This window comes from Hemibagrus wyckioides, linkage group LG06, assembly GCF_019097595.1.
Source record: "Hemibagrus wyckioides isolate EC202008001 linkage group LG06, SWU_Hwy_1.0, whole genome shotgun sequence".
Lineage (NCBI taxonomy): Eukaryota > Metazoa > Chordata > Actinopteri > Siluriformes > Bagridae > Hemibagrus > Hemibagrus wyckioides.
This window is the reverse complement of record NC_080715.1, coordinates 46,013,225-46,032,584: the sequence shown is the minus strand read 5'-3', so window position 1 is coordinate 46,032,584 and position 19,360 is coordinate 46,013,225. Positions and strand designations below refer to the sequence as shown.

Genomic DNA, 19,360 nt, shown 5'->3' with positions numbered 1-19,360 from the left:
TGGTCCAGTGAAATCAGTTAAAATACACATTAACACACTTATAGTTAGTTAAAGGGTTTGTGACAGTGGTCTTGTTGAGTGTCGAGTTTTACCCAGTATTCCTTCTGCATGGTACAATGTTGGTTAACTGAAGCTGTGAGAAAGAGGACGTTGTCATTCTCCCCTCAGCCCCCACGTTGCCCTGACCCCAGTCCTGTGGTCACTCTGACATGCTGGGGGGCTCACATTGGCTCTGCAGAACTATGAGAATGCTAGTTGTTCATGTGTCTGTGGTTTTATAAACTGTGAATACTTGTCAGTGTCCTTGTTAAAAAGTCTCTGGTGCATGGGGGGAGGGGAATCACTGGTCCACCTGCGGTCAATCCTAACGTCCTCTACATTAGTTGTCTCTGTACACAGTGACCTGGCTGATGCTTGATAATGTCTGTATAGCTGATATTATTGTGTGAAGTTATCTTCATGCTGATGAATTGTACAACCTGCTTCACTGTGAGAACAAGTGCTGAGAACAGACACAGTGCAGGACCGCTGATGTGAACCAGTCCTGTGGTTGTACCTCATGCATTACATCAGACTCTCTTAGTGTTCAGTTTATTAGTACAGAAGGTCTTTTAGGAACCAGTTCAGACCTCTGAAATGTAGAATTAGATAGAAATCTTTTGAAAAAGGTAGAACCTTGAATTTTTTTATTTTATTCAATTTTATTAACTATTACAGTCTGCAGGATTTTTTATTTTGAAAAACAACCTCTATCAATCAGGAGTAATTATCTGTAGACCAGCTGTAGTAGCAGCGTTATGACACGAGATGTCGCTAAGCCATAGCAATGTAATCATACACCGATCAGGCATAACATTATGACCACCTGCCTAATATTGTGTTGGTCCCCTTTTTTTGCTGCCAAAACAGCCCTGACCTGTTGAGGCATGGACTCCACTAGATCCCTGAAGGTGTGCTGTGGTATCTGGCACCAAGATGTTAGCAGCAGATCCTTTAAGTCCTGTAAGTTACGAGGTGAGGCCTTCAGGGATCTGACTTGTTTGTCCAGAACATCCCACAGATGCTCGATTGGATTGCGATCTGGGGAATTTGGAGACCAAGTCAACACCTCAAACTCATTGTTGTACTCATCAAACCATTCCTGATCCATTTTTGGTTTGTGGCATGGTGCATTATCCTGCTGAAAGAGGCCACAGCCATCAGGGAATACTGTTTCCATGAAAGGGTGTACATGGTCTGCAACAATGCTTAGGTAGGTGGTGCATGTCAAAGTAACATCCACATGGATGGCAGGACACAAGGTTTTCCAGCAGAACATTGCACATAGCATGACACTGCCTTCACCAACATGCCTTCTTCCCATAGTACAACCTGGTGTGTTCCCTATGTAAGCAATGCACACGCACCCGGCCATCCACGTGATGTAGACCAGCTTCTTCCATTGCTCCGTGGTCCAGTTCTGACGCTCACATGCACACTGTTGGTGCTTTCGGTGGTGCACAGGGGTCAGCATGGCTCACTCTCACTGGTCTGCAGGTACCCTGACTGTGATGCACTGTGTATTCTGACACCTTTCTATCAGAACCAGCATAAACTTCTTCAGCAATTTGAGCAACAGTAGCTCATCTGTTGTATCGGACCACATGGGCCAGCTTTCGCTCCACATGTACACCAGTGAGCTATTTCCACCCATGACCCTGTCACCGGTCCACCACTGTTCCTTCTTTGGACCACTTTTGATAGATACTGACCACTGCAGACCGGGAACACCCCACAAGAGCTACAGCTCCTCAGCTCACACTTGGTAAACGTGTCTTTATTTCTTCCTGTAAGTCTCAGGAGTCTCAGGAAACACACTACTCACTACTCACAAAAAGTTAAGAATATTCGTCTTTCGGGTGAAATTTCAGGATGCACCTAAAATGCCCTATAACCTTTACAGGTGAACTTAATTTGACCTTCTCTACACTTTTGAATGCACATGTCCAACTGTTCAGTGTTTCAGTACTTTTTGCATAACTTGCTGTTCTCTAACAAGGTTCTTAACGGCAAAATTCACAACTGGTGTTTGATCCATGAATCGACCAATAAATTTTCTGGTTCAATTAGAATTGGTATTTAAACAGTCCTCTTCATCATGCTGTTTACATTTTGACATCATGAGACCAAGACCACACCTAACAATTGATCAACAGTACCTCGCTTCAAACAGGATGTTCTCAGAGGGAAGTGGCCACTGAGCTTAGAGTGTCACAGAGTGTCATCAGCAGGTTGCGACAGAGATATAGAGAGACTGGAAGAGTCACAGAAAGGCATAGAAGTGGACATCCTTTGGCCACATTCCACGTTGATGACCACTTCATTGTGAACAGTGCCCTGCAGAACCGGATGATGAATGCCACTCAACTCCAGGCACATTTAAGGGAGGTGAGAGGCACCCAAGTGTCACATCAGACCATTTGAAACCATTTACATCAGCGTGGTCTGCGTGCTAGACGACCTGCATGGGCCAGGGAGCATTTAGGCTGGACGAGGGACCAATGGGCCTCAGTGCTGTTCTCTGATGAAAGTCGATTCACGTTGAGTAGAAATGATGGCCGCCAACGATGTTGGAGACGTCAAGGAGAGGGCTATGCATCAGCCACTGTTGTGGTGGTGTTACAGTGTGGGCAGGTGTGTCCACTCAATACAGAACTGCCCTACATCTTGTGAATGGTACAGTGACAAGCCAATACTACCTGAATTACATCATTAATCCAGTCATTGAGCCTCTGCATGAACAACACAGACCTAATTTCATCTTCATGGACGACAATGCTCCAGCTCATCGAGGTCACATCATTAGGGAACAGCTGCTGGAGGCTGGGCTACCTCAAATGGAGTGGCCTGCACTCTCTCCAGACCTGAATCCCATAGAAAACCTATGGGATCAGCTGAGTCGCCGTGTAGAGGCTCATAACCCTGCACCCCAGAACCTCAATGACCTGAGGGCCACCCTTCAAGAAGAGTGGAATGCCATGCCTCAGCAGACAATAAGTCGACTCGTGAACAGCATGAGACGTCGTTGTCAAGCTGTAATTGATGGTCAAGGGCACATGACAAATTATTGAGACATTGACATTTTTTGTTGTGGTATACCCACCACTGTTGTTGGATTTTGTTTCTATAAATTGTTTGAGATGAGGAAATCATTATTGCATGCTTCTACTTAAATGCCCTACTTTCATGATATAATATCACTGTAGCGTGAACTTTTTACATTTTCCATAAATTTCACCCAAAAGACAAACATCCTCAACTTTTTATGAGTAGTGTACATCTGATCCTTCAAAATCCCTGAGTTCTTTTAAGTGTACAAAATGTGCAAGATGCTGATTTGAAGGAAAAGGGTAGACACAACAAGCATTGATTTGATTTTATTTTATTCTTTTTGCTCATTTTACATTTTGCATAACCATTAACACTTTATTTTTAAAGCATTCTTACTTTACAGTGTATTTATGTATGGAAAGAGTGATGAAATATGTTTTCAAAAAAGAGAAATTACAAAGTGGTTTTTGTGGTTTCCTGAAAAGCAGAGTATATAAAGACAGACACTCAGGCAGTGTGTCAGAGTGTGTGTGTGTTTCACACTGAGGGACTGGTGTGTGTGTGTGTGTCTGTGTGTGTGTGTGCCGAAACGTACACATCCTGCCTTGTGTTATAATGTCCTTATTTAGACCTGTTCAGCTTTGATCATGTGGATTTTTTCTTCCTGATTAACTTCAGTGTAAAATGTACTGATGAAGAGAGGTGGGCTAATGAATAAGGAGGATTCTACAGTCAGATTATTTTACATCCCTATAATACTTACAGTGTATGTTTTTACACATTTACTGAATTACATCTCTCACAATCTCTGTCTTATTGAATGTATCTATAATAACTCATATAAAGCATAGTAGAAAAGTTATTTCCTGTAACTTGTACATCACTTCTTCACTCTGATCTTAGCTGTAAATATATGTGTGTGAATTTCACACCTTTTCCTGCTGTCTCTCTCTCACTGCTGTCTCTCTCTCAATGCTGTCTCTCTGACCACCAACTCCACTTCCTACATTACATCATATTTAGGGTTTTTATTTTTTAACATTAGTTAATTGCTTTTATCAACACATTTCACATTTTCAAAACTGACACAATTCAGTAAAATAAATTCAATAAAAATCTTTAAATTAAATTATAAAATATAAATAAAATTATAGCAAAAAAAATAGCTGATTTCTCCTTTATCCTTATCCATGTGTTCTATTTTTCACTTCATTCCCATCTCTACAAAAGTGTAAATGTGTGGATCTATGAGCAGTGTGGTGATGCAGTGTGTAGCGTCGTCTCCTCACAGCTCCAGGGTCCCTGCTTCAGTCCTGAGATCAGGTTCCCATCTGTGTGGAGTTTCTGTGTTTGTTCTGTATGTGTCAGTGTTCCAGTGAAATCAGTTAACATAAACATTAACATATTAACAACTAATATAATCCTATATATTTATTTATTAATCATATAATATTTATTTAGGTTTATGTCAGTTGTTATGAAACTGTATGAACATGTAACTTAAGTAATGTATTAACTTTATTTAGCTAAGGTACATGCCATAAAAGCATATGTTAACAACCATTTTATTGTTTTTATGAAAGATGAAGTATTTTAACTGGAGTAATTGTATGTATAATACACTATAATGCCAAAAGTTTTGGGTCACCCCTCCAAATCATTCAGGTGTTTGAATCACTTCCATGGCCACAGCTTTATAAAATCAAGCACCTAGGCATGCAGACTGCTTCTACAAATATTTGTGAAAAATTTGGTTGCTCTCAAGAGCTCTGTGAATTCAAGCATGGTACCTGACAGGTTGCCACCTGTGCAATAAGTCCATTAGTGAAATTTCCTCATTACTAAATATTCCACAGTCAATTGTGTTGTGAATTCACCGAAGCAGACTCAGGGGACTCAGAAGTAGTGTTCAGCAGAAATGTTTTATTGGAGATCAGAACACACTGCGGTGGTACTGTAGTCCTCAAGTCCAGTGAAAAGGAACATATGTTGTAGTTTTAAAGGCCTTGAGTGGGCAGGACTTGGAGGTGTGACAATACAAAACCCTAGAGGTGATACTCTTAAACAAAGCACTGGATGGGAGAAAGATCCCCAGAGTTGGTCCCCCAACTGTCAGCTAGTTCACAGTTCCTCATCAGCATCTGATTTGATCACCATTTGGTGGTGAGAGCTGGGATATGTAAATGATTATTCAAAGAGAAATGTATGTTACAGTAGATTCTAGAGTGAACTCAAATGATGTTTGTGGAAGCAGTTGGGAACAACAGCAACTTAGCCATCAAGTGGTAGGCCACGTAAAATCACAGAACAGCTGCGTCCAAGCCTTATATCACCAAGTGCAGTGCAAAGTGTCAGATGCAGTGGTGTAAAGCACACCGCCACTGGACTTTAAAGCAGTGGAAATGTGTTCTCTGAAGTGACCAATCACACTTTCCTGTCTGGCAATCCGATGGATGAGTCTGGGTTTGGCGGTTGCCAGGAGAACGGTACTTGCCTGATGGCATTGTGCCAAATGTAAAGTTTGGTGGAGGGTTGGGTTATGGTGTGGGGGTGTTTTTCAGGGGTTGGGCTTGGCTCATCAGTTCCAGTGAAAGGAACTCATAATGCTTCAGCATAGCAAGACATTTTAGACAATTTCATGTTTCCATCTTTGTGGGAACAGTTTGGGGATGACCCCTTCCTGTTCCAACATGACTGTACACCAGTCCACAAAGCAACGTCCATAAAGACATGGATGAGCGAGTTTGGTGTGGAGGAACATGACTGGCCTGCACAGAGTTCTGACCTCAACTATCCTCTGATAGAACACGTTTGGGATGAATTAGAGTGAAGACTGTGTGCCTTGCCTTCTCATCCAGCATCAGTGCCTGACCTCACAAATGCACTTCTAGAGGAATGGTCAAAAATTCCATAAACACCCATTACACCCTCTGGATGAAGAAAGGGGTGGCATTAAAATTCATTTGCATGTAAAGGCAGATGTCCCAAAACTTTTGGCAATAAAGTGTCTGTGTGCTGATGGATAATATCAGAAATAATATTTTGAGTCTACGTGTCATTTTATATCTTTTGTGAAGCATTCTTTGATAAAGGGAAAAAAGGGGGGAAAAGTTTAATACCCTGTTAGAGAAAGAGGAAGTTGTCATTCTCCCATCAGCCCCCAGGTTGCCCTGACCACAGTCCTGTGGTCACTCTGACATGCTGGGTGTCTCACATTGGCTCTGCAGAACTATGAGAATGCTAGTTGTTCATGTGTCTGTGGTTTTATAAACTGTGAATACTTGTCAGTGTCCTTGTTAAAAAGTCTCTGGTGCATGGGGGGAGGGGAATCACTGGTCCACCTGCGGTCAATCCTAACGTCCTCTACATTAGTTGGCTCTGTACACAGTGACCTGGCTGATGCTTGATAATGTCTCTGTCATTATCTCAATCTCTGTCTTATTGAATGTATCTATAATAACTCATATAAAGCATAGTAGAAAAGTTATTTCCTGTAACTTGTACATCACTTCTTCACTCTGGTCTTAGCTGTAAATAGATGTGTGTGAATTTCACACCTTTTTCTGCTGTCTCTCTGTCACTGCTGTCTCTCTGTCACTGTTGTCTCTCTGTCACTGCTGTCGCTCTGACCACCAGCTTCACTTCCTACATTACATCATATTTAGAGTTTTTATTTTGCATAAAAATTAGTTACATGCATTTATCAACACTGGTATTTTAAAAACTGACACAATGCAATAAAATAAACTCAGTAAAAATCTACACAGGTGGACTATGTTCTATGCAGGAGATACAACCTGAAAGAGATTAGAGACTGTAAGGTGTTGGCAGGGGAGAGTGTAACTAGACAGCACAGGATGGTAGTCTGTAGGATGATTTTAGCAGTGAGGATGAGGAAGAGAACAAAGACTGAATCTCAGATCAGGTGGTGGAAGCTAAAGGAAGAAGACTGTTGTGTGAAATTCAGAGAGGAGATGGGACAGATGCTGGGATGAAGGGATACTGGACAGTTGGTCAGGTACTGCAGAAGTGGTGAGGGAGACAGCTAGGTACGTACTAGGTGTGACAATTGGACAAAGGAAAGAAGACAAAGAGACTTGGTGGTGGAATGAGGAAGTACAGGAAAGTATAAGGAGAAAGAGGCTGGCAAAAAAGAACTGGGATAGGCGAAGTGATGAAGAAAGTGGACAGGAGCACAAGGAGATGCATCATAAGGTGAAGAGATGTTGTGAAGGCTAAGGAGAAGATGTATGGAGAGCTGTGTGAGATATTAAGTTGGATATTGTTGGAAGAAGAAAAGGACTTGTATCGATTGTATCTAATGCACTTCCTGCATTACATCATATTTTTAGCATTAGTTACAAGCATTTATCAACACTGTGTTCACATTTTCAAAACTGACACAATTCCGTGAAATAAATTCAGTAAAAATCTATAAATTATATTATAAAATATAAATAAATTTATAAAAAAAAAATATCTGGCTGATTTCTACTTTATCCTTATCCATGTGTTCTATTTTTCTCTTCATTCCCATCTCTACAAAAGTGTAAATGTGTGGATCTATGAGCAGTGTGGTGATGCAGTGTGTAGCGTCGTCTCCTCACAGCTCCAGGGTCCCTGCTTCAGTCCTGAGATCAGGTTCCCATCTGTGTGGAGTTTCTGTGTTTGTTCTTCTCATGCCCCTGGTTTCCTCTGTGAGTACATGAGAGAGAAATACAATGCAGGATGTATTTCCAGTATTTCCAGCTTCATGTTGTTGAGAGAGATTTTACTCATGTTCTGGTATTGAGGAGTGTGTGAAGTGTATTGATGGTTATAGTGCATTATGGATGTGAGGTGAACTGATGTACTGAACTGTACAACTGCGTGAAACCAACTGTGTAAAGAGTAATTGTAAAATTGAAAACTGATCAGTTTAAAGAAATCTGCACTTTGTGTAGTTTTATTCTCTCCAAATTGTCTTTATTTTCAGATGTAGTTGTAACATTGAGTCAAAACACAGCTGTCTAACTACAAGTGGAACAAATACACACATGATCACAGGATAGTGTAACACACACAGTAGTTAGGAACTGGGCTGAGAAACAAGAGAATCAGGTTTTGAGTCCAGCTGATGATGTTCCACTACTGACCCTGTGTGTTTAAATAAACCTCTTAATGACAAACTGGACAATTCCTTCAACACCATGACTTGTTTTTTTTTCTCAGAATCAGCTGTGAGCTTTAAAGATGCACCTTTATTAATTATACCAACATTAGAATACAGTACAATTCTAAATAAAGAAAATATTCTCAAATTATCACAAAATGTATTTTTCTCATGAAGTAATAATTCTTATTTAGTCATTAATAGTAAAACAGACACGATCATGATTTTTTCTCACCGCTCTCGCTGTGAGCTTTATATTGACAAGCCTTTACTGATTATACCAACATTAGAATATGGTACAATTTTAAATAGAGAAAATATTTTTAAATTATCATGATGTATTTTCCTTATAATATATAAGTTTTAAAAAATAATATTATAATCATTATAACTAATAATTCTTATTTAGTCAATAGTAGTAAAACAAACATTTCATGATTTTGGAATTAATTCTACTGAAGCATAAATATTTTCTTTGTACTTCATATAGTATTCAGTAGATTCTGAGTTTTTGTATGTTTGTTTCTGTAGGCTGTGATCTCTCTGGTGATAATGACCTGGTAGAAATCACACAACACCAAGGAGGTTCAGTTCTGTTACCCTGCTCCTGCTCTGACCTGAACACCAAACCTCAGACATTCACCTGGAGGACCTACAGAACAGGACCTTCGACTGACGTGTTAAATGATGAACACTACCGTGGCAGACTTCAGCTGTTTAATAACATTTCTCCTGGTAATCTGTCTCTGTTCATATCTGACCTGAGAGAAGAAGATGGGGCAGACTACAGGTGCAGCACTGAGAAGGAATACAGAGACATGAAGATTAATGTTAAAGGTAAAGCATTTTAATACAAACTTGATCTTAGATGTAAAATCATCCTTGTTAAGGTTTAAAAAAGAATTATAATTACATACTGTATGTAACAAAAATGTTTACTCCATTTACTATAACTTAAGAGAAATTGATCTAGGAGTCGTAGAGTGACGTTATTTTCAACTTATAAACAGTAATAATTGGATTGGATTTGTGATATTTCTCAGTCTAATCTATGATTAATTCTGATAACACTGTAGTGTTTATAGAACTACATGACACCTGTATAATCCCTTCATGTCAGCTGACATATGACTACATAAACAGTAATAAAGCCTTCATTAGATGTCACTCTGAGCTTGTTAAGTCAGTTTTTATATTAATATCTGATACATCAGAATAAAATTTAATATGACATGAAACATTAAAACCAAACTCTAATTTACAGTCAAAGAAAATCTCCATAAGACACTAGACTAGGTGTTTATACCAGTTTAACATTAACATTGATAAACACAGTCTGTACATCAGCTGATACATTAGGAAGACTTTTTAAATCCATGTCTTTATAAATATTGATTTAGGTTCATGTCAGTTATTATGAAAGGTTTATTTAGGTGTCATGTAGCCCTATGAAGAAGTTCCTTAAGTAATGTTTTAACTTTATTTATCAGTGAAGGTTCAGTGACCTCCAGCTTCACTTCCTACATTGTGCCTTATTTACATTTTATTTTGGTTACATCCATTTATCAACACTGTGTTCACTTTTTCAAATCTTTTCACACAGTGAACACAACAGAGGTCTATGTGAACTGAACTGTGTATCACTTTTCAAGATTCAAGATTCAAGATTCAAGAAGCTTTTATTGTCATTTCAACCACATACAGCTGGCGCAGTACATAGTGAAATGAAACAACGTTTCTCCAGGACCTGGTGCTACATAAACATACAACAACAAGTTCAATACAAAACAACAAACAACACCACAGAGCTAGGACAGAAGTTTGTCTTAGCCACGTAAAGTGCACAGTGTGCAGCTAGGTGCAAACAGAGCATAGACAAGACAGTACAAAAAGACAATAAATACAATAAAGACAACACAAAAGAACACAGGACACTTAGCGCTGAAAAGAAATAAAAGAACGTGTACTGGAATGTAAGTGAAATAAAATAGATAAAGTGAAATGATGTAAAAAAAAGTATTGTGCAAAAATATTGTGCAAAAATACACAGCAGCGGTTGAGGTAGTGCAAATAGAATAAACATAAATACAATTATAGCCGCGGAAGACAGGTAGAGGTAGTGCAGTAAGTAATGAACAGTATAAATTATGTGTGTGTGTGTGTGTGTCCACACAGTCAAGAGAGAGTGTGTGTATCGGTGTGTGAGAGAGACAGAGAGTTAATATACAGTTCAGTCCTGAGTGAGAGAGTGTGTGTGTGTGAGAGAGTGTAGAACAGTTCAGTCCTGAGTGAGAGTGTGTGTGAGAGTGTAGAACAGTTCAGTCCTGAGTGAGAGTGTGTGTGTGTGAGAGAGAGTGTAGAACAGTTCAGTCCTGAGTGAGAGTGTGTGTGAGAGTGTAGAACAGTTCAGTCCCGGGTGTTGAGGAGCCTAATGGCTTGAGGAAAGAAACTGTTACACAGTCTGGTTGTGAGGGCCCGAATGCTCCGGTACCTCTTTCCAGATGGCAGGAGGGTGAAGAGTGTGTGTGAGGGGTGTGTGGGGTCAGCCACAATGCTGTTAGCTTTGCGGATGCAGCGTGCGGTGTAAATGTCCGTGATAGAGGGGAGGGAGACTCCGATGATCTTCTCAGCTGTCCTCACTATCCGCTGAAGGGTCTTGCGATCCGAGACGGTGCAGTTCCCAAACCAGGCAGTGATGCAGCTGCTCAGGACACTCTCGATGGTCCCTCTGTAGAACACAGTCAGGATGGGGGAAGGGAGATGGGCTTTCCTCAGCCTCCTCTGGAAGTAGAGGCGCTGCTGGGCTTTCTTGGTGATGGAGCTGGTGTTGAGTGACCAGGTGAAGTTCTCCACCAGATGGACACCAAGGAATTTGATGCTCTTGACGATCTCCACAGAGGAGCCATCGATGGACAGCGGAGAATGGTCACACTGTGCTCTCCTGAAGTCAACAACCATCTCTTTGGTCTTGTCGACGTTCAGGGAGAGGTTGTTGGCTCTGCACCAGGCTGTTAGATGTTGCACCTCCTCTCTGTATGCTGACTCATCGTTCTTGCTGATGAGACCCACCACGGTCGTGTCATCAGCGAACTTGACGATGTGGTTGGAGCTGTGCATTGCAGCACAGTCGTGAGTCAGCAGAGTGAACAGCAATGGACTGAGCACACAGCCCTGAGGTGCTCCAGTGCTCAGTGTGGTGGTGCTGTAGATACTGCTCCCGATCCGGACTGACTGAGGTCTCCCAGTCAGGAAATCCAGGATCCAGTTGCAGAGAGAGGTGTTCAGGCCCAGGAGACTCAGCTTCTTAATCAGCTGCTGAGGGATGATTGTGTTGAATGCTGAACTGAAATCTATGAACAGCATTCGAACGTAGGAGTCTTTGCAGTCCAGGTGTGTGAGGGCCAGATGGAGGGTTGTGGTGATGGTGTCTTCCGTGGAACGGTTAGGACGATACGCAAACTGCAAGGGGTCCAGCAAGGGTGGTAGGGTGAATTTTAGGGTGGCAAGGGTGGCTTTTCACTGCTTTGATACAAAAAGGATTGAATAACCTCAGCTTTCAAATATCATGAATACTTTTCTCAGTTAAACTCAACTTCCAAAAAAACTCTGTGTCTACAGCTTATATTTCACATGGACTTTTCACCATGCAGTGGGTATCATCATCTCCTCACAGCTCCAGGGTCCATGCTTCAGTCCTGATCTTTGTACTTCATATAGTATTCAGTAGATTCTGAGTTTTTGTATGTTTGTTTCTGTAGGCTGTGATCTCTCTGGTGATAATTATCAGGTGTTTAATGGACACCAAGGAGGTTCAGTTCTGTTACCCTGCTCCTGCTCTGACCTGAACACCAAACCTCAGACATTCACCTGGATGACCTTCAGAACAGGATCTCTGACTGACGTGTTAAATGATGAACACTACAGTGGCAGACTTCAGCTGTTTAATAACATTTCTCCTGGTAATCTGTCTCTGTTCATATCTGACCTGAGAGAAGAGGATCAGGGAGACTACAGGTGCAGCACTGGATTCTGGGAATTCAGAGACATCAGGATTAATGTTAAAGATAAAGCATTTTAATACACAATAAAAGTTTATATTCAGTGTATAAGCTGACCTGATTTCCAAATGAATTATAGTCACATATGTAACAAAACTGTCTACTAAATTTACCATAACTGAGGGTTTTATTCTATAAGTCACAGTGTGACACATTATAATGACTCCTATTTGGTGAGCAGGTCAGAGCAGGAGCAGGGTAACAACACAGAACCACCTTTGTGTCATGTGATTTCTGTCTGATTATCATCACCAGAGAGCACAGCCTTCAGAACACACCTTCATTACAGCTGACATAAGGCTACATAAACATTAATAACAGCTTCAAAAGGTGTCAGTGTCATGTTGTTTAATCTATTTTTATATTTATATCTGATTCATAGAATTTATATGATGTTAAATTAAAATCAGTCTCATTTTAATGTACAGTCAGAGAAATAATATACAGAAATTTATATCTGATATCTGTATTAATTCTTTTATCAGCTTGACATTAACATTGAGAAATGCAGACTTTACCTCAGATTACACTTATAGCACTTTATAAATACTCATGTATGTTCAAGTTTTTGTTTATGTAGGTGTCATTTATCTTCATTAACATGCCTCTGTGTTACCTTTTATTTTAAAGAAGGTATTACAGACATTGTTTCATTAATGACTGAGCATGAGTGTCATGTGTCATATTACTAACAGTGATTAAAAACAGACTTTAGATTTAATATGTTTTGTCTTTTCAGTAGGAAGAAGAGAAACTTCAACACACTCGGGGAAAACAGACAGAAGACCTCCATCAGAACAGCCTCCAAGTAAAACAACAAACTCTCCACCTTCATCATCCTCAACAACACTGGAACAAGATAAACAACAAACTCACAGCAGACTCCCTCTGGGTGACATAGCTTTCATTTTTAATCAGAAGTGAAAAAAACATCTCTGTTCTTACATTTATTTATTATTACACAGGTTTTAGCATTCTGTTTGTGGGATATGCTTCAACTACAAAGGCACACACAAACACACACACACACACACACACACACAAACACACACACACACAAACACACACACACAAACACACACACACGCACGTGTCACTGAGTTGAGTGTAAACGGTTAAATGTCAGTCGCTAGGGCTAATCATACTTTAATGTCATACACGTGACTAAAACACACACCTATACACACTCACACACCACGTGACTAAAACACACACCTATACACACTCACACACCACGTGACTAAAACACACACCTATACACACTCACACACCACGTGACTAAAACACACACCTATACACACTCACACACCACGTGACTAAAACACACACCTATACACACACACACACCACGTGACTAAAACACACACCTATACACACTCACACACCACGTGACTAAAACACACACCTATACACACACACACACACACCACGTGACTAAAACACACACCTATACACACTCACACACCACGTGACTAAAACACACACCTATACACACACACACCACGTGACTAAAACACACACCTATACACACTCACACACCACGTGACTAAAACACACACCTATACACACACACACACCACGTGACTAAAACACACACCTATACACACTCACACACCACGTGACTAAAACACACACCTATACACACACACACACACCACGTGACTAAAACACACACCTATACACACTCACACACACCACGTGACTAAAACACACACCTATACACACACACACACCACGTGACTAAAACACACACCTATACACACACACACACCACGTGACTAAAACACACACCTATACACACTCACACACCACGTGACTAAAACACACACCTATACACACTCACACACCACGTGACTAAAACACACACCTATACACACACACACACCACGTGACTAAAACACACACCTATACACACTCACACACCACGTGACTAAAACACACACCTATACACACTCACACACCATGTGACTAAAACACACACCTATACACACACACCACGTGACTAAAACACACACCTATACACACTCACACACCACGTGACTAAAACACACACCTATACACACACACACACCACATGACTAAAACACACACCTATACACACACACACCACGTGACTAAAACACACACCTATACACACACACACCACGTGACTAAAACACACACCTATACACACACACACACCACATGACTAAAACACACACCTATACACACACACACACCACATGACTAAAACACACACCTATACACACACACACCACGTGACTAAAACACACACCTATACACACACACACACCACATGACTAAAACACACACCTATACACACACACACCACATGACTAAAACACACACCTATACACACACACACCACGTGACTAAAACACACACCTATACACACACACACCACGTGACTAAAACACACACCTATACACACTCACACACCACGTGACTAAAACACACACCTATACACACACACACACCACATGACTAAAACACACACCTATACACACTCACACACCACGTGACTAAAACACACACCTATACACACTCACACACACCACGTGACTAAAACACACACCTATACACACTCACACACCACGTGACTAAAACACACACCTATACACACACACACACACCACGTGACTAAAACACACACCTATACACACTCACACACACCACGTGACTAAAACACACACCTATACACACACACACACCACGTGACTAAAACACACACCTATACACACACACACACCACGTGACTAAAACACACACCTATACACACTCACACACCACGTGACTAAAACACACACCTATACACACTCACACACCACGTGACTAAAACACACACCTATACACACTCACACACCACGTGACTAAAACACACACCTATACACACTCACACACCACGTGACTAAAACACACACCTATACACACTCACACACCACGTGACTAAAACACACACCTATACACACTCACACACCACGTGACTAAAACACACACCTATACACACTCACACACCACGTGACTAAAACACACACCTATACACACTCACACACCACGTGACTAAAACACACACCTATACACACTCACACACCACGTGACTAAAACACACACCTATACACACTCACACACCACGTGACTAAAACACACACCTATACACACACACACCACATGACTAAAACACACACCTATACACACACACACCACATGACTAAAACACACACCTATACACACACACACCACGTGACTAAAACACACACCTATACACACACACACCACGTGACTAAAACACACACCTATACACACTCACACACCACGTGACTAAAACACACACCTATACACACACACACACCACATGACTAAAACACACACCTATACACACTCACACACCACGTGACTAAAACACACACCTATACACACTCACACACACCACGTGACTAAAACACACACCTATACACACTCACACACCACGTGACTAAAACACACACCTATACACACACACACACACCACGTGACTAAAACACACACCTATACACACTCACACACACCACGTGACTAAAACACACACCTATACACACACACACACCACGTGACTAAAACACACACCTATACACACACACACACCACGTGACTAAAACACACACCTATACACACTCACACACCACGTGACTAAAACACACACCTATACACACTCACACACCACGTGACTAAAACACACACCTATACACACTCACACACCACGTGACTAAAACACACACCTATACACACTCACACACCACGTGACTAAAACACACACCTATACACACTCACACACCACGTGACTAAAACACACACCTATACACACTCACACACCACGTGACTAAAACACACACCTATACACACTCACACACCACGTGACTAAAACACACACCTATACACACTCACACACCACGTGACTAAAACACACACCTATACACACTCACACACCACGTGACTAAAACACACACCTATACACACTCACACACCACGTGACTAAAACACACACCTATACACACACACCACGTGACTAAAACACACACCTATACACACTCACACACCACGTGACTAAAACACACACCTATACACACACACACACCACATGACTAAAACACACACCTATACACACACACACCACGTGACTAAAACACACACCTATACACACACACACCACGTGACTAAAACACACACCTATACACACACACACACCACATGACTAAAACACACACCTATACACACACACACACCACATGACTAAAACACACACCTATACACACACACACCACGTGACTAAAACACACACCTATACACACACACACACCACGTGACTAAAACACACACCTATACACACACACACACCACATGACTAAAACACACACCTATACACACACACACCACATGACTAAAACACACACCTATACACACACACACCACGTGACTAAAACACACACCTATACACACACACACCACGTGACTAAAACACACACCTATACACACTCACACACCACATGACTAAAACACACACCTATACACACACACACCACATGACTAAAACACACACCTATACACACACACACCACGTGACTAAAACACACACCTATACACACACACACCACGTGACTAAAACACACACCTATACACACTCACACACCACGTGACTAAAACACACACCTATACACACACACACACCACATGACTAAAACACACACCTATACACACTCACACACCACGTGACTAAAACACACACCTATACACACTCACACACACCACGTGACTAAAACACACACCTATACACACTCACACACCACGTGACTAAAACACACACCTATACACACTCACACACACCACGTGACTAAAACACACACCTATACACACTCACACACCACGTGACTAAAATACCTTACACCCCTTGAGCGCTATCTAAGACGTACAAAAGCCTTAAATGAAATAATCCTAAAGATAGATGTAAATAAAATATAAAGTGTTAAAGCAGTAAGACATTACAGTCTGAACATCATGACTTTCTATTATTCCACTAATGCAGTATTTAAGTTAAAATACAGACATGACTTAGGTGAACAATGGACCAGAACAGACACCATCATTCAGCTGTTCTGTCAATAGATAAAGGAATTCTCAGCACTAGAAATACTAGTATGGTGATTGACCGTTTTACTCAAGTCCAGTCTCTGAGATAATCTCTGATGATTCCACCCTCAAAGAAATAAGATAGAAAAGTCACCAAGAGCATGAAGTAGACAAGATACAAGCAGCAAGACAGATGAGAGAATGAGAGATGAGAGAACAAGAAGAGAAGAGAAGAGAGGCTGTAAAAAATAAACAATAAACAAAGAATAATAAATACAGTAGTGCCAGTATAAATGAGGAATGAAATAAGAGGTGCAGTAAAATATAGATTATTATAAAATAATAATAATAATAAAGGATCTACACGACACTGCTTCACACACAAGCTGTAAAAGAGATAATATTACATGGTATACCTGTGAGAGAGAAAATGGAATGAAGGTGAAGTATTTTAACTGGAGGAATTGTTTCCATTTGTAGGAGCATCATCAGCTGGAATAAAACAAATATTAAAGTTTATTAAAGATTTTACAGTTATTAAAATAAAAATAAGTCAGTAATGCTTCAGTATTGGGTATCAGAGTCCTGATATTAGATTCATTTAGAGAATTTAAACAGGTCCTTTAAAAATCTCTTCTGGTTTCTATCAGAAAATGTTGTGATTTCCAAGCAGGGAATATTAATAATTGCAGTATTTCTATTATTAACTGTAAATGTTGTGTTTACAGGCTGTGAGCTGGTGAAGAAGGCAGAGGTAGAGGACATGACTGTGTTCACAGGAGAGTCTGTAGTTCTGCCCTGTGTCTGCACTGACCTACAGAACAAACCAAAGTCTCTAAAATGGGAGTTTTCAATACCAACAGAATCTAATAGCAATCATTATCAGGAAATTTACCCTGAACAGACTGGACATCACAGAAACAGAGTCAAACTGGTCAGTAAAAACTCTCCAGGAAACCTCTCTCTACTCCTATCAGACCTGACTGAAGAGGACCAGGGAAACTACAGATGTTCTGTACAGGCAGAGAGAAAAGATTTCAGACTAAATGTTAAAGGTACATTTTTTCATTAATGACTGTGAACATGCTTTACTCCAGTGTCATGTGTCATATTACTAACAGTGATTAAAAACTGCTATTAAATTAAGTACGTTTTTGTCTTTTCAGTAGGAAGAAGAGAAACTTCAACACACTCGACAGAAGACCTCCATCAGAACAGCCTCCAAGTAAAACAACAAACTCTCCACCTTCATCATCCTCAACAACACTGGATCAAGATAAACAACAAACTCTACATTATATTTTTATTATAATGAAGAGAAGATCTATCAGAATGTACAGAGTGGAGCAGAAGTGTTAGTGAGACATGAGAGTCCTAGTGGTGCAGTGTAGAGTTCAGTAGATTTATGGTTGTGAGGAAAAACTGGCCCTGAACCTGCTGGTTCTGGTGTGGATGGTCCTGTATCTCTTCCTGGATGGAAGGAGGTTGAACTGATTGTGACTCGGGTGGGAGGAGACCTTGATGATTTTGTGTGCTCTGCTCAGACATCTACTGTGGTGAAGAGACTCAATGACAGGTAGTTGGGTGCTGATGATGCGTTGGTCGGTTTTCACCACCCTTTGCAGTGATTTCCTTTCACACACTGTGGAGCTGCCATACCACACTGTGATAGAGTTCGTCAAGATGCTGTCAATGATGCAACGGTAAAAACTGGTCAGGATCTTGGGGGATAGGTGAACTTTTTTGTTTAGTCTTCTCAGGAAGTAAAGACACGGTTACGCCTTCCTAACCAGAGTTCTGTTCTGATGCCAAGACAGATCCTCAGAGATGTAGTAGCCCAGGAACTTAAAGCTGGAGACATGATCTACTTCAGACCCGTTGATATATCTAGGGGGATGAGCATAATGAGTATATGCAGATTTTTTTAAAGTCAGAATGTTGTGATTTTCTCTCCCTCCAA

At 40.8% G+C, this 19,360-nt stretch overlaps 1 protein-coding gene across 1 annotated transcript; it reads left to right on the top strand.

Moving 5' to 3' along the window:
* The first annotated feature begins 8,462 nt into the window (after nucleotides 1-8,462).
* Nucleotides 8,463-18,712, top strand: LOC131353901 (uncharacterized). The gene is made up of 5 exons (XM_058390983.1): nucleotides 8,463-8,538; nucleotides 8,774-9,079; nucleotides 13,040-13,192; nucleotides 18,129-18,455; nucleotides 18,567-18,712. Exons 1-5 carry the CDS (start codon nucleotides 8,463-8,465, stop codon nucleotides 18,710-18,712), a joined length of 1,008 nt encoding a protein of 335 aa, XP_058246966.1.
* Nucleotides 18,713-19,360: the final 648 nt, after the last annotated feature.